Below are 14,383 nucleotides of genomic sequence, written 5' to 3' on the forward strand. Positions count from 1 at the left end.
AAAAAAATAGCAGTGGAAGTAGAATTATGAATTGGATGGGATCAATTATATTATTTTTTAAAAATAATAAATTTATAACAAATATATAGGGGAGGCAAAAGTAACTTGTCTTCCTTAAAATAAACGATAATTTTGTTAGTTCCGAAATCACATCGTCACACGAACAGCTGAGGATTTTAGACTTATTTCATAATATAATATATGTTTATAAAGTAATTTTTAAAGTCATTGTAGATTAAATAACTATGATATTAAATTATATCGTTGACCGAGCTCAAGCGGCGCGGCCTCTATGAGTGGAACAAGTATTAAAAAATATTTATTTGATATAAAAAATACTCCGTCAATATTCTAAAACGAGGATATTATTATCAAAATAGATTTTAAAAAGTGCATAATATATATTTATCTTTTATACTTTAAAAAAACTTATTATGATTGAGAATTTTAAAATATGCTATCCCAAAATGGCATGATGTGATGAAATAATGTTTAGAGCATCTTAATTTTTTTAAAGGACTTTAATCAAATTTTAAAATTTATACAACACACATTACACACGTATTATATCAAATAATTCAAATAACTAGTTGGAATATCATGTCAAAAGTTATCTCTCTTTTTTTAATTTATTTAGTAGTGAGATTGAATCATCGCTCCTCAGAAATATATGAAATTAGATGAAAAGTATGACTTATGTACCAAGACATAGGCTCTATATCATTTATATATTTTTAAAGTTCTGTACGAACCATAAGTAGTCAATAGTGGATGAAAAAAAAATTAAAAAGAGGTTACAAGACATATAGCATACTGTGAATATCGATTTATGAGAAAAGATTAAAATGAAAGTTATTATTAGGATGTTATTCATGTCCATATCTTTTATTTTAATAAAAAATATTTATATTTTCTATAAAAAATGTAATTTATGTATTTTTTAAATATTATTTTTTATTATATATATATTAAAAATATTTTTATTATTATGATTCTTAAATAATAATTTAATTAAGTTGATAAAGAATATTTTAATATAATAATATTTATAATTTTAATTAAATTAAAATAAATAATAATTATAGTCTTATAATAAAGATATATTTTTTATTGGATGCATCTTTTTTTAATTTGGGTTGTACCAAGTGCGACAGCACACGCATAATATTGCTATTGCATAATATAGAGATTATTTTTAAAATTTAAAATTTGACTAAATAAATAAATAAAAAAGGAAACGTCGAGGAGCCTTCTTTCCGGTATTTTCCCCGCAACAAGGCGGGGCTCAAAGTCAATGTAAGAGAATGCAAAACCCCTCTCAATTTAACTCATATTACATAAATGCCATGATCGAGCGGAGAATTATTAATTATACGACGAATCAAATCGATATGGAACCATTGGCAATGATGTAATTATGAGCAACTCGAGGCCTTATTATGATCCTTTATTCTTTATACGAACCCCACTGGCTTTTCCTTTCTCACTTCGTTCCGCTGCCCTTCTCCTCCGGCGGACTCTCTAGCTTTCCAATCCCTCCGGCGCCGACCGAGTTCTCCCGATTCCCCCTGCCCCGTTCCGGTTTGGCTTCCTTCGTCGTCGGAATGGGTTCCGCCTTCTGATCCGCCGTCTCCCCTCCTCCTCGCGTTTTTTCTCCGACCCAGTGTATCCCATCCTCCGACGCATCTCCTGCGTTGCGACTATGGCTATCCGACTTACCGTCTCCTTCTCCGGCTACCTCGCCCAAAACCTTGCCGCCGCCGCTGCTGGGGCCCGCTGCGGCGGAAACGTTCGTCTTTTCCACGACGCTGGGCGTCCCATTCCCCTATTCGCGCGGAATGCTTCCGAGCATAGCCCCCCTCCGATCCTCGAATGCCGATCCGTTGCTCGCCAGGACTCGCCCCAGGTTTTCTTCTCCGAAGCCGTGCAGGCTAAGGAGTGGGGACCTTCTCTTGCTGCAGGCCTGTTCTCTGCGATGTCTTCCGGCTCCAGATCAACGGCTGGTTGCTTAATGTTTGCCTCTTCGATGTCGACGATGGGCTTCAAGCCGTCGTCTTTGATCCCTCTGTTTCAGACCTCCAGGTGGTTCCCGTGCAATGAGTTCCTTACCGGGTCGACAAGGGTCGACCGAGTGGATAAGGGAGGAACTTGTTCTTCAGATCCTCCTTTGGAAGAAACGGCAATGATTTCTTCTGGCAAACCGAGTGGAGAGTCTAAGGAGTGTCGTAGCTCCGGTGCCAGAGTGAATTTGATGAGAGAGTTGAAAGAAACATACGATATGATGAACTCCCGCGAGAAGAGGAGCTGGATTTCGCGGTTCCTGAGCTCTTGTTCAGATGATGCCAAGACATTATTTGCAGCAGTGACTGTTCCGCTTCTGTATGGATCATTCTTGGCAGAGACAAAATTGATCCCATCCAAGTCGATGCTTCCAACATTTGAAGTCGGAGATCGAATTTTGGCTGAGAAGGTATCACTTAATTGTTTCTTCCCCAAGTGGATTATAATTACTCTAACATTTTTTTGCCTACTTGTGGCATTCTAAAATCTGTTAGAACAAACTGTTTTGCATTACGTATTTTAGATTTAGTAATATTGTTTGCTATGGCTGATCTAACCTGTACATTGTTGAACATTTTAAATGCTCGTTCATAGTAATCGCTGATTTATAACATGATAATGTCAAAAAGAAACTAACAACCTGAATCTTAAATAAGTGATCTTTCAAATTTTACTTGCTGCTTGTTAGTATTTAATATTCACTGCATTCTAGTGATTGGTTATCAATTTCAGTTTTGCTAACGTTCATTGTGCACGTTAAAATTCCAGGTCTCTTATCTGTTCGGAGAACCTGAAGTCACAGATATTGTTATCTTCAGAGCCCCTTCAATCCTACAGGTATTTTTGGTTTTTCTATTTCAGACTAAACATTCATTGAAAGATCCAAACTCTTGAGAACCAAAATTTTGGTTTTGAGATGATCATTGATTCAGAAAAAATTCCTTTGGTGCAGGAATATGGATTTACATCAGCTGATGTCTTTATCAAAAGAGTTGTGGCTGTAGCTGGGGATGTTGTTGAAGTAAGGCTATTTTCTACTGATTCATGCTCTTACTATGCTACAGGTAATTATCAAATGACTTAATTTTCTTTTGTTTATCAGGTTCATGGTGGCAAATTGTTGGTGAACGGTGTGATCCAGGATGAGGAATTTATTCTTGAGCCACTTGACTATGAAATGAAATCAGTGGTATGGCATGTGCTCTGACTTTTTTTTTCTTCAAATATTTTACCTTAAAATGATTTTCATTTTCTTGGGCTGCTCATATTCAATGAAATTTGCTAATGTTACCGTTTCTTATTAAATCATAGAAGATAAGTGTGTTTTAGCCATGCTTACAATACTCAAGTAATCTTACTTTTTAGTATGGTTTATGATGCTTTGTGATCTGGAGAATGCAACTATTCTCTTGTACTTGCAAACACAAACTAAGTTTTTGAGCTGATAGTTTTATGGATAGTTAAAACCTAAAAAGTTATTGGTTCTCAAAAGAAAAAAAAAATCTAGACTTTATACACCCACACAAGCTGCTAATGTTCTGGGAAACCTTCATTTTTTTTTCTTTTTTTATTATAATGAATCACAATTTTGTTTTATTAGTTAGCTGCTAAAAAAAGTTATATTTGACATATTCACTGATTTCTGGATTCTCTTCTGCAGTTTGTGCCTAAAGGTTGTGTCTTTGTGCTGGGGGATAATCGTAACCACAGCTTTGACTCACATAATTGGTGAATACTTCTTTTCTAAGTTAAAGATATGTTTTGGAATAAGTTTTAAAGATGGAAGACTTATGACCACCATTTTGTTGTTTCAGGGGGCCTCTTCCAGTAAAGAACATTCTCGGAAGGTCAGTTCTCCGCTACTGGCCTCCATCAAGAATCTCCGACACTATCTATGAACCAAGTGCGATTCCAAATGTGATGGGAATTTCTTGATGCTTCTTTTCTTCAAGAACCACATGAAGACTGAAGAGGTGGATTTTGCAAGAGTTCTCGCCCTTCATTTTCTTTAATTTTTTTGTTTGCTTTATGCCCATTCTCGGGCAATGCTGTTGATGCTTCAATATCTAATCCGCCTGTTGAATTGTGTTATGCCTTCTCAATATGTAGGAGGCATTTTAATCATCCACGACTTTTTTGGCACATTGCTCAGGCATTCCATAATATTGAACTTTTTGCTTTGCAGGTCTGGGGACAATAGTTTCCCGACATTTAATCCATCAACCTAAGATCAGGGACTGTATATTTCCGACATTAGTCACATAATGCCAAGTTCATTCTGCTCTGTTAGGCTATGCGGAATCCGCATGGAGGCCACCTATTCAGCCATAGGATTTGGCAGATTCAATTCCGAAATCCACATTAAGACGACCCTTTATTGGAAAATCTGGCAGATTTAACACTGGTCATTCACAATGACTAGAAGGTCTGCAGGATTCTGAGCGACGAAGATTTTGTTGCCCAAAAATGAAATGAAAAAAATCGAAGGTGAGAATGTTCATGCAAGATGCAATTGTGTTGACTATCACATTGCCATTTTTTCACTGGCGATTTATTGTGATCATTGAGTGCTCGAGTGGCTCACTGTCTTATACTTCATGAACTCGAATAGATGGTTTATGAATGTGATAATTTGAGTACAGATGTGTTAAATGTTTGTTCAAGCAACTTGTGATCAGATGTTGCTGCGTGATGAATAGAGGATGATAATTGCGTGGCTCTCTTGTTATATTCATCTATTGTGTTCTAGGTTTGTTTAGTTGTCCTGAACAATAGATGGCATTTCATATTACAATGGGCTGTTAATTAATTAGTTTGACGAATCATCTTGGTCGGCAATGACAATCAACTTTTTACAGACAAAATTATTAGAGTTGTAATTATGACAATCATATTTAAGTCTAGATTGCAACATATGTATTTGTTTTTCATAATCAAAGTGTTTAGGTTTCATTGACTAATTCTGGAGATAAATGATTTTTCTCTTTTGGATAAATCCAAAATACAATTTATGTACAATCAAAACTCAACCTCCAAAAATATTTATCTCATTTGAAATTCAAATATACGTGTCGTGCACCACATTGTTCATGTTCATTGTACATGGTCAAAGTTATCATGCACATAATGAATAGTACCCCATTAGGTTCACCTTTTTGCCAAGAGCTATTTTATTAAAACTATAAATTGTATGAAAATTCCTAATGCTCTTTTAATTCTTCATCCTTCTACATATTTTGAAACCCTTTCAAAATTAATTTTACTTTAAAAAGTTTTAACAACAATATAATTGTCTCTTAAATGACAATGTCTGTCTTGTCGAGAAATCTCTAAAGAAGTGGAAGAGCTTTCTCTTATAGTATGTAGAGAAAGCTACACATAATTTACTAAAGACCCTTCAAATCATTTAATATTTTAGAACCCTTATATATGCTTAGGAACAAAAGGGTACTCAAGACTAGTTGGAATTGTATCATAAACAAATTAAATGATTTAGATGTCAATCCCAATTGGTAGATTCTTCAAGGTTCTACTTTTGTATTTTAATAAAATTCCTTGCATCATAAGTAAAGTCAATCCTGAATTAATAAAAGGCATAGCCCCATCATCATTATCTTGCCTACTAATTTAGTTCCTAATCCATAGGAATAGACACAATTCTATGAATTCCTTTCCTCAAGTTGCATCCTACCAAAATTAGTATTTTTAACATACATTTTAATTTTTAATTAAATTAAAGTTAAAATTGTATTAAATTAAATTATAAAATATTATTGGAAAACAATGAATTAACTCCACTCCAATATGAATGGGGAATAGTTTCACATTTGAAGTTTCATAGCAACAAGATTGATTTATATACCAATATGATTAGATGAGAGGTTTTCTCTTAGTCTACCATTAGTTTAATGTCAATGCTACTTGGACAAGCCAGTTATCAAAGAGTTAATAATTGCTAGGATTTGAGTTATAAATAGAGACTCTAACTTAGATAGCAGGCTATATTCTTTCTACATTCTTGATCCACTGTTATCTGTTCTTCTGTGATAATCTTCGGGTAGAATTTAGTTCGTCACGAATAGTTAACGCTTAGTTGCTAACATGATTTATCCATTATATTTTGAAAAACAAACACCTCATTTGAATGTCTAAGCATCTTCGAAGAGGGAACAAATCTCTTTTAAAGAAACTCTATTTATCATATGCCATTGTGTTCAAGAATGCTTTGACTCAGTCTCTGAGTTGTCTTACAGTTCGGCCTTCTGACTACCTTAGCTTGGCCTCTTGAGATTTTTAGTCGCTCGACTACTTGAGTACCTCAACTAGATCTCCGAGCTAGTCACTTGTCAACTCACTTGCTAAGTACGTACTTTGACTTGCCCTAATGTCTTGAGCATCGATTATCCTAACCAGCTCGGTTCAGTCTCTTGAGCATCTTGACTTGGCTTAGATGCCTGAAAACCCTAACTGATCAACTCAGCCTCTCAAGCACTCCGACCCAACTGAGTCTCCTTAGAACCCTAACTCGGCATAGTACCCTTATGACTCAAATATTCCACAAGGTATCCCATCCAAATTCTTGTGCTCTTAGGAACCCCACTCTCTTGGCAGACAACTATATATAAGGAGCTTATCATTTTACACAAATTAAGGAATATAATAACTCCATAAAATAAAATAAATCTTTGTTTACTTCTTGGCCTGCAAAACATATCTGACCATCTGCCATTTCTATTACCTAAACCACACCCATGCACCTATACATATCTTTTCTGACAGCATCGATCCAACTTTTAACTCCATGGCATTCAACAATCCACATGTTTGCTTGCTTTAACCTCAGGTACTCCACATGCATGTTCCCTCACACTCCATATATGTAAAAGTATCAGCAAAGCTGAAACGTCTGCAATATGCAGCAAGCCATGGGGCATGCATGCAGTCTGACATTAAGCTTAATTAATTAGTTCCTAATTTAAGATTAATGCCTATATATACTTTTGCCTTCTTCATCCTTTCTTATATCATATTGCAACTATAAATATTGTATCTTCTCTTCTTCCAGCTAGGTAATTCTAGTTAACACCTGGTCTAATGGACTCCATTGGCATTGGCTTATAAAGTAACGTACATGGTCGGCCAACATATTTAATTTAATTAATTAATATTGGTCAAGGAAATTATGAGAGATGCATATGTTCTTGGTATCTGGGAGTCTTTCCGTGCAGGTTTGCTCCGGCCACCCTAGCTCTAGTTCTTTGGGAAGATAAATAGGACATTTACGTGTGTCATGTAGGAAGCAAATTCATATGTTCTTAATTAACTAATCTCGCGCACGGAGTCTTTTCATGGTTTGTTGGGGCTGGCCACCTGTGGCTAGCTAGCAAGTTCTTTAATTTGGGAGGATAAGTAACTAAACTTTACCTGTCATCTTTTCGTTCTTTTGTGTCGGGATGTGTATATATGTCTGTGTATGGACATGTGTAATTTTATATTCTTTTAGCCATCCTTTTACCTCTATGTATGGTCAAAAGTATTCTTCCAATATATAATTAAAATATTAATTTGAATGGCTAGCTTTTGCTATTATAACCTTCCTTAGCATCATTTTTTATTCTTTTCAGGCATTTCATCATCATAAAATAAAAAATTCTAATGATAAAAAAGGAAGTTCTTTGTTTTCTTCTCTATGGTTTATTATTTCTTAAACGGTGAGGCCCTCCTCTTTAAACACTGAAACAGATGCCACTAGCTACCGCTGAGACTTTAAATTAACACAGACTTCCTTGATTTCCATAATATGCATGGCCCTTAAGCATCGTTGCCCTTGATCTACAATAATAATTCGTGAGTTGCTCCAATCAATCGTTCATGTGGTTAACGTAGCTATTTTTACCGGAGATCTTTTGAAAGTCTAGTCCTAATAATATTCCACTATGATCTTTTTATCGGAGATCTTTAGGAGATGAAAAAACTTCTTATAATCTATTATTTACAAAAATAAATACAACTAAATATATAAAAAAATATGAAGTAAATAATAATTTGTACAAATCGCTTATTTTAGTCGCTTTGTATCATTTTGGATTGTCCCTTGAGGTTTGGAAATGCAATAACATTCTCCTCTAAAATTCATAAAAATCGATGTTAAATTCCTCCATGAAATCCTTCTTTTATAGCCTTTAGATCCGAGTTAATTTTCAACTATTAGTCGATTTAACTATTATAAAGTATCTAATCCTTCTTGATCTATTTGAATTTTTTTTTTATGTTTAACATCCGATCATGCATGACCTGTCAAAACTTTTATTATTGTCGAGTATCTTATAAATCTTGGTCTATTTGGACTTTACCCTTATAAAGTGTCTGATCCTCTATGATCCACTTGGACTTCTCCTTTGCTAACTTTTTATTGGAGTTTCAATCATTAAGTGCCCGATCAACCGCAACGCATTTAATTTAAATTTTTTCACTTGTCAACTCTCTATTAGACTTTTGACCGTTAAATGTCTTATCGACCGTAATACATTTGGACTTTTTCATTATAAAATATTTAGGGGTGTAATCGAACTGAGCCAAGTCGAACAGTAAGAGGCTCGAGCTCGAGCTCGGTTCGTTTTTCCTAAGCTCGAGTTCGGCTCGAGTTCGATTCGAGCTTCAATTCTTAAGCTCGAGCTCAGCTCGTAATGAAATTAAATAGTTCGCGAACGGCTCGAGCTCAGCTCGAAAAAGGCTTGTTTTAAAGTTAAATAAATTTAGTTCGAGCTTGGTTCAAAAATAGCTCGTTTAAAAGTTAAACGAGCTTGGCTCATTAATATATAATATTTATAATTTATGTAATATATATATATATTCGTGAATCTCTTAACAAACACGTTCGTGAGTCTTTAAACGAACATGTTTGCGAACACGTTCGTGAGCCTTTAAACGAACATGTTCGCGAGCTCACGAACCAAATAATGTTAAGCTCGAGCTCGGCTCGATAATATTTTCGAGCTCGAAATCAGGCTCGAGCTCGACTCGTTAACTTAATCGAACGAACTTAAATATTCGATCAATCCTAATTTAACTTTTCAATCAAACATCTACATTAATTTTAATTAATAGATCCAATGTTGATTGCACCCTTATAAAAAAAATAGAGCTATTATATTATCATCATATAACATTGAATGTTAGAGTATTAATTATTTCATCACAAATGCTATTACAGTATAAGAGCCAGCCGTACTAATTCTAATCTAATTTTCATTTAGTTTTTGCTACGAGAGGAAGGACACCGATCGCTAGTATAGCCTTCCTTCATGGTACTAATTAATCTCTCCTTCCTTTTGAAACTGTTGCAACCTTCAAAGACTCCCAATCTTCTTACAAGCTCACTCATATTGTTAAATTCTCATGCACAGGTAGGTCTTGCTCGAGTCAAGTTAATTAGACTAGCTCTTAATATTTTTTAAAAACTCCCATTTTATTTTTGCAAGGGACGTTGTGCGTTAGTATGCATGATCATGTTTCAAGTAGTAGTCAAATTTATTCATCGTAATTAATTATAATTTTTTAATTTATATTTTTATAAAGATCGGTCATATGATACTGTTGGAATAATTGATTTTATTTTTATAAAAAAGTAATCAAATCTAACCGTAACTGTCAACGCTCTTTTCCACGCTTTGCCCGGGCGGCGCACGTGCCATAACATGGCACCGAATCCACAAAGCAAATACCAAACGCTACTTCCTTCGCTATTAAGACAGCGCCCACCCACACCACTTGACTTTCCCCTACGGAAGCATAAGATCCACCGTCCAATTCCCAAATTGACGAGCCTGATTCTCTCTCTCACTGAGAATCACTTAGGCGGCTATGCTCCTATGCATACCTTTCTTTTATGGCTGCGCAGACGTCCACCTGCTCGACCGCCGCTCGAGCTTTTAGAATGCCAGTGGTCTGTCGCCACGTGGCCCTGCCAGCGTCCTTAAATGCGTCCCCGCGGCTCCTCCTTACTTCCCTTTTCTCCAACTTCTCGCTCTCTTCTTCTTCTTCTTCTTCTTCTCGCCATGCTGCAGGCGCACTTCGACGCCGCCTTCGACTCGCTCGATCAGTATTGGTTCGATTCGCCCGACCCGGAACTCGACTCCCGGTCCGGCCCGGCGGAGCTGCTGTCGGCCGACGAGCGCAGGCGGCTCCGCCGCAAGATCTCCAACCGCGAGTCCGCCCGCCGCTGCCGCGTGCGCAAGCAGCGCCGCCTCGAGGAGCTCCGCTCTGAGTCGGCGCGGCTCAGCTCCCTGAACCAAGACCTCGCGCGCCGGGTCGTCGCGGCGTCCCACCGCTGCCAGCTCTTCCGCAACGAGAACCTCCGGCTCCGAGCCGAGTCCGCCGCCCTCGGCCGCAGGCTCTCCGAGCTCCGCCGCTTCATCCTCCTGCTCCGCCAGCTCTCCCCGGCCGCTCACGGCGGTTTCCTCACTGGTTTGCCTTTCGAGGACGCCTCGGCGTTATTAACGACGTGAACCCCCATCGGAACTCCCAGTCACCTACCGCTGCGCCATGATCGATCACGATCAGGCCTTTGGTGTAATTACGAGTCTTATTTGACTTCTCTTTCTTTGAAAAAAAATTAGGGTTCAACGCTTAATCCATTATCGATCAATAAACCACCCAGTGGATTCGCTGGAATAATCTCTCAGAAACAATCTGATCTATAAATAGAAGCTGAAAGCATACTCAGAAAAACAAACAGTAAAAGAGGATCTGAACAAAGTATTCCTCACACGAAACACACAGAATTGAAATTTTGTATTATCAAACTTCAAGGTTGATAAGATAACTACGTCAAGCCAGTTAGAAATCATTAAAATGATTTTTTAAATTTGACTTGATTTTAAATTTATTTATAAACGTTTGATTTGTCGTCGTACAAGTATTCATCATCTATATGACTGGGATTGCTCTGACCTTTTTTTTGTGTTTTTTTAAAAAAAAATAATGTTAATTATGAGTTGGTGATGCGTATCGACCAACTACCCAGAAGTTTGTAGTGCCGACGACAAAAAAGACAAAGCGCATAATGATCCATGCGGTTCTTTTACGCAACGCTTTCGACTGTGGCAATTGGCATCATGTGGCATCTATGGGGTGATGTCTAATCTCACAAAAATTTTCTATCGCAGGGTAAATGATATTTGAAAAAAAAATCTTACAAATACAAGACTGTAAATATAGCAAATCGGGGACAACAATTTGATAAATATAGCAAATTTTGGGTACAAATTAAAAGAGTATTTTATTTAATAAAAATATTATAGCTGTGAATATTAAATTAATATAATAAACAATTTTATAATTATTATAATAAAATTTATAACAGTTATCAAACTGTAATTACTAAAATATAAATACTATTGAACAGATCAAATCTACCTGATCGATTTGGGATTTTAAATTTAAAATCGACCTATCAAAAAACTAAAATTGATCTAACACTGTACTTGAAGGCAGTTATGTAATTCTATAAGAGGCTAATGGAATTAGGGGTAGTTTGGTATAGTATACCAAATCCTAAATTCGTATGTACTAAAAAAATTGATATAAAAAATTCATATCGAAAATGGTATAAATTTATAGCATTTATATTAAAATTTTGGTATTGATATGATATATGCGAATTTTTTTATATCCTCTCCTATAAATGGAATGCGGTGAATTTTTATTAAAAATTAAAAAAAGGACTCTCCTCGATGATTTGATAAAATGAGGCGCCCTTTTTATTTTTATTTTTTATTTTTTAATAAATTCTCTCTAAATTAGTGTGCGTCTGTGATACGCTCCCTTTTCGAAAATTCACTTTTCTCATAAATTTATAAATTTGTATCATTTTAAAAATTAAAATTTGGATGGACTTAATATAATATAATCAATCATATAATAAAAACTTATTACACTGTATTATTATAAAATAATATAAGGATGAAAAAGAAAAGAGAACCGAATCTTATATTCTTTTTTGGCGGTTTCTATTTGTTTCGATGATGATAAAAAAAAAGACAAAACAAAAGTTACTTTTCTTGGAGAGAAAGAAGGGTTTCTTGAGAAAAAAACAAAAGAACTGTTGTGAAGAAGAAGAGAACAATAATCCAATTCTAATTGGCGCATGAAGACTTATATGTGAGGCGGTGAGAATAAAATTGCGTACATAGAAGAAAGAAGAGACAATAATTTTTTTTAAAAAATTTTTTAAAACTAATTTTAAATTAATTGAACTAAATTTAATCTAACTAAATTTGATTCGATTATAACTTAATTAAATCAAATCCAAATTAACTCCGATTTAGACTAGCATATTCCTTATCTTAGTGTCTATCTCATGAATTTTTTCTGACCTTAATATAATTTTAAATCAGTACTTTCATTTAGTATTCGATGATTTAATATTTATTTATTTATTTTATTTAAAAATATAATACTTAATAAATAAATATATATATATATATATATATTATAATAAATGGATTAAGTTATAGCCCGTCTCTATTTGTTACTATTGTTTTTTATTTTGATATTAAATAAAATATATTTCTCAATTTATAAATTTATAATCCATGTAGAAAATTTTAAAAGTTTATATTAGTATTTTTAAAATTATACTTTTTGATATTTGAATTTTTTTAAAAAATAAAATAAAACTGTTCGACAAAATGAAGATGCAGTAGTTGTTTTACTAGCATTTATCACATGACACAGGAGCATCTGTTTAACATTTAAAAAAAAAAAGAAGAAATTGCTTTGATTTTTTGCATTGTATATGAAATTAAACCCAACCTACCTAATTAAATGCATTATGCATGGACCATACATTTTTTTTCATGAATCTTTGTAGGACCATTAGCAAATGACACATCAAGCCTCAATGGTTGGAGTGTGCTTCACATTTCATTTAAATGTGTATTTGCTTCATATGCTTAGCTTTTAATGAAGTAAATGTATATTTGATCACTTGTCCTGTAGGTGGTAGCTATGTGATTTGTTAGGGTTGGTGTTTTACTTTGACTTGCTCTCTTTTTATTTTTATTTATTTATTATTAATACAATAATATTTTTTTTATCTAAAATCAATGACAAAGCACACACCCCTTAAGCTTCTTTTATATAGAGTTTTTATTCCAAGAGGTCTCATAGTATATCTTTCGTCTTTATAAATTCATGATTTTCTTTATGGATTTTTGATATAAGATTTTGATTGTAATTCCAACATATTCATTCCTACAAAACATCCAATCCTCTTTAATCTGTCTGTACTTCTAACACTTGTCAAATATCTAATCCTTCTTAATCTGTTTGGACTTCCATCACTGCCAACTATCCAGAACTTCATGACTTGCTTACACTTGTCAAGCATTTTGTCCCTGTTGACTCATTTGAAATTTTACCACTACCAATCATTCAATCCTCCATGATTTATTTAAACTTCAACACTTTTCTCCTTGATGTGCTTAGACTATCATCACTTATCAATACTTATTAGATTTCTATAACACCAACTCCCTATTGGTCGATCCCAAATGCCCACACCTTTTGGACTTTCATCTTTTGCAAATGTACGGTGGACCTTGATCTATTTGAACTTCTTCCACTATTAAGTATTGGTTATTCTTGACCTACTTGGCATATCCAAATAATAAATCAAAATATAAACTTTGGTTTATCAAGTCCAACCTGAGCGTGATTGCATTAATAGTTTTTGTTGTGATACAATCAAAATTTCACATTAGAAATATATAAAAAAATCATGAATTTATAAGATGGAAGATATTTTTATTGGTATAAGGTATTTTTGGTTGAATTTAAAAATAAAATCATGAGAGCTTATGCCTAAGTTAACCATCATATCATTAAATCACAATATCTTTTTTATTTTGAAGATAAAAATTGTTAGAACCAATGGAATCTAACAATTTTTATCTTCAAAATAAAAAAGATATTGTGATTTAATGGTTAACTTAGGCAATGAGTTCAAAGTCATAGAATTAGAAATTTATGAGTTTCAAACCATATAAAATTATAGTATTATTAGCATTGTTTGTTGTTCTTATTATTTTATTCTTATTTTTATTTTATAACTAGCCTTAATCTTAAATTTAAGTTTGCTCATTGTCGTTTATAGCTATTCACCCCTATCCCTGGTTGCCACGTCATCCAACACTTTATAGTTGACTTATGGAATAAGTCAACCAAAATGGTTGTGAGTCAAACTCGACTCAAGAGACATTGTGTACAAGCTTTTAAATTGAAATGATAATCATAGAAGTCTAAGTAGATTAAGAACCAA

General features: G+C 34.3%; 2 protein-coding genes across 3 annotated transcripts; both read left to right on the forward strand.

Moving 5' to 3' along the window:
• The first annotated feature begins 1,502 nt into the window (after positions 1 to 1,502).
• On the forward strand, positions 1,503 to 4,757 carry LOC141820371 (thylakoidal processing peptidase 1, chloroplastic-like). Of its 2 annotated transcripts, XM_074707671.1 has the most exons (7): positions 1,503 to 2,470; positions 2,830 to 2,898; positions 3,014 to 3,082; positions 3,164 to 3,250; positions 3,722 to 3,789; positions 3,876 to 4,034; positions 4,247 to 4,757. In XM_074707671.1, the coding sequence occupies exons 1-6, from the start codon at positions 1,703 to 1,705 to the stop codon at positions 3,994 to 3,996; spliced, it is 1,182 nt and encodes a 393-aa protein (XP_074563772.1). In that variant the 5' UTR covers positions 1,503 to 1,702; the 3' UTR covers positions 3,997 to 4,034; positions 4,247 to 4,757. The 2 variants fall into 2 exon arrangements, with proteins under 2 accessions (XP_074563772.1, XP_074563773.1); XM_074707672.1 differs by lacking the exon at positions 4,247 to 4,757 and having other exon boundaries at positions 3,876 to 4,203.
• Positions 4,758 to 10,102: 5,345 nt separating this feature from the next.
• Positions 10,103 to 10,679, forward strand: LOC141820297 (basic leucine zipper 4-like). Its single transcript, XM_074707587.1, has one exon. The coding sequence runs from the start codon at positions 10,119 to 10,121 to the stop codon at positions 10,566 to 10,568; it is 450 nt and encodes a 149-aa protein (XP_074563688.1). The 5' UTR covers positions 10,103 to 10,118; the 3' UTR covers positions 10,569 to 10,679.
• The last annotated feature ends 3,704 nt before the right edge of the window (positions 10,680 to 14,383 follow it).

The sequence above is a fragment of the Curcuma longa genome, unplaced genomic scaffold (assembly GCF_044706935.1).
Source record: "Curcuma longa cultivar G26 ecotype Majalengka, Jawa Barat unplaced genomic scaffold, ITB_CL_G26_1.1 utg3290_np1212_1714210_RagTag, whole genome shotgun sequence".
Classification (NCBI taxonomy): domain Eukaryota; kingdom Viridiplantae; phylum Streptophyta; class Magnoliopsida; order Zingiberales; family Zingiberaceae; genus Curcuma; species Curcuma longa.

What these genes read in the sequence shown, in the direction of transcription:
- LOC141820371 (XM_074707671.1), top strand. Translation starts at nt 1,703, where the DNA reads ATGGCTATCCGACTTACCGTCTCCTTCTCCGGCTACCTCGCCCAAAAC. An exon ending in GAGCCCCTTCAATCCTACAG is followed by an intron (nt 2,899 to 3,013) that starts GTATTTTTGGTT and finishes CCTTTGGTGCAG; the next exon opens with GAATATGGATTTACATCAGC. An exon ending in ACTATGAAATGAAATCAGTG is followed by an intron (nt 3,251 to 3,721) that starts GTATGGCATGTG and finishes TCTCTTCTGCAG; the next exon opens with TTTGTGCCTAAAGGTTGTGT.
- LOC141820297 (XM_074707587.1), top strand. Translation starts at nt 10,119, where the DNA reads ATGCTGCAGGCGCACTTCGACGCCGCCTTCGACTCGCTCGATCAGTAT.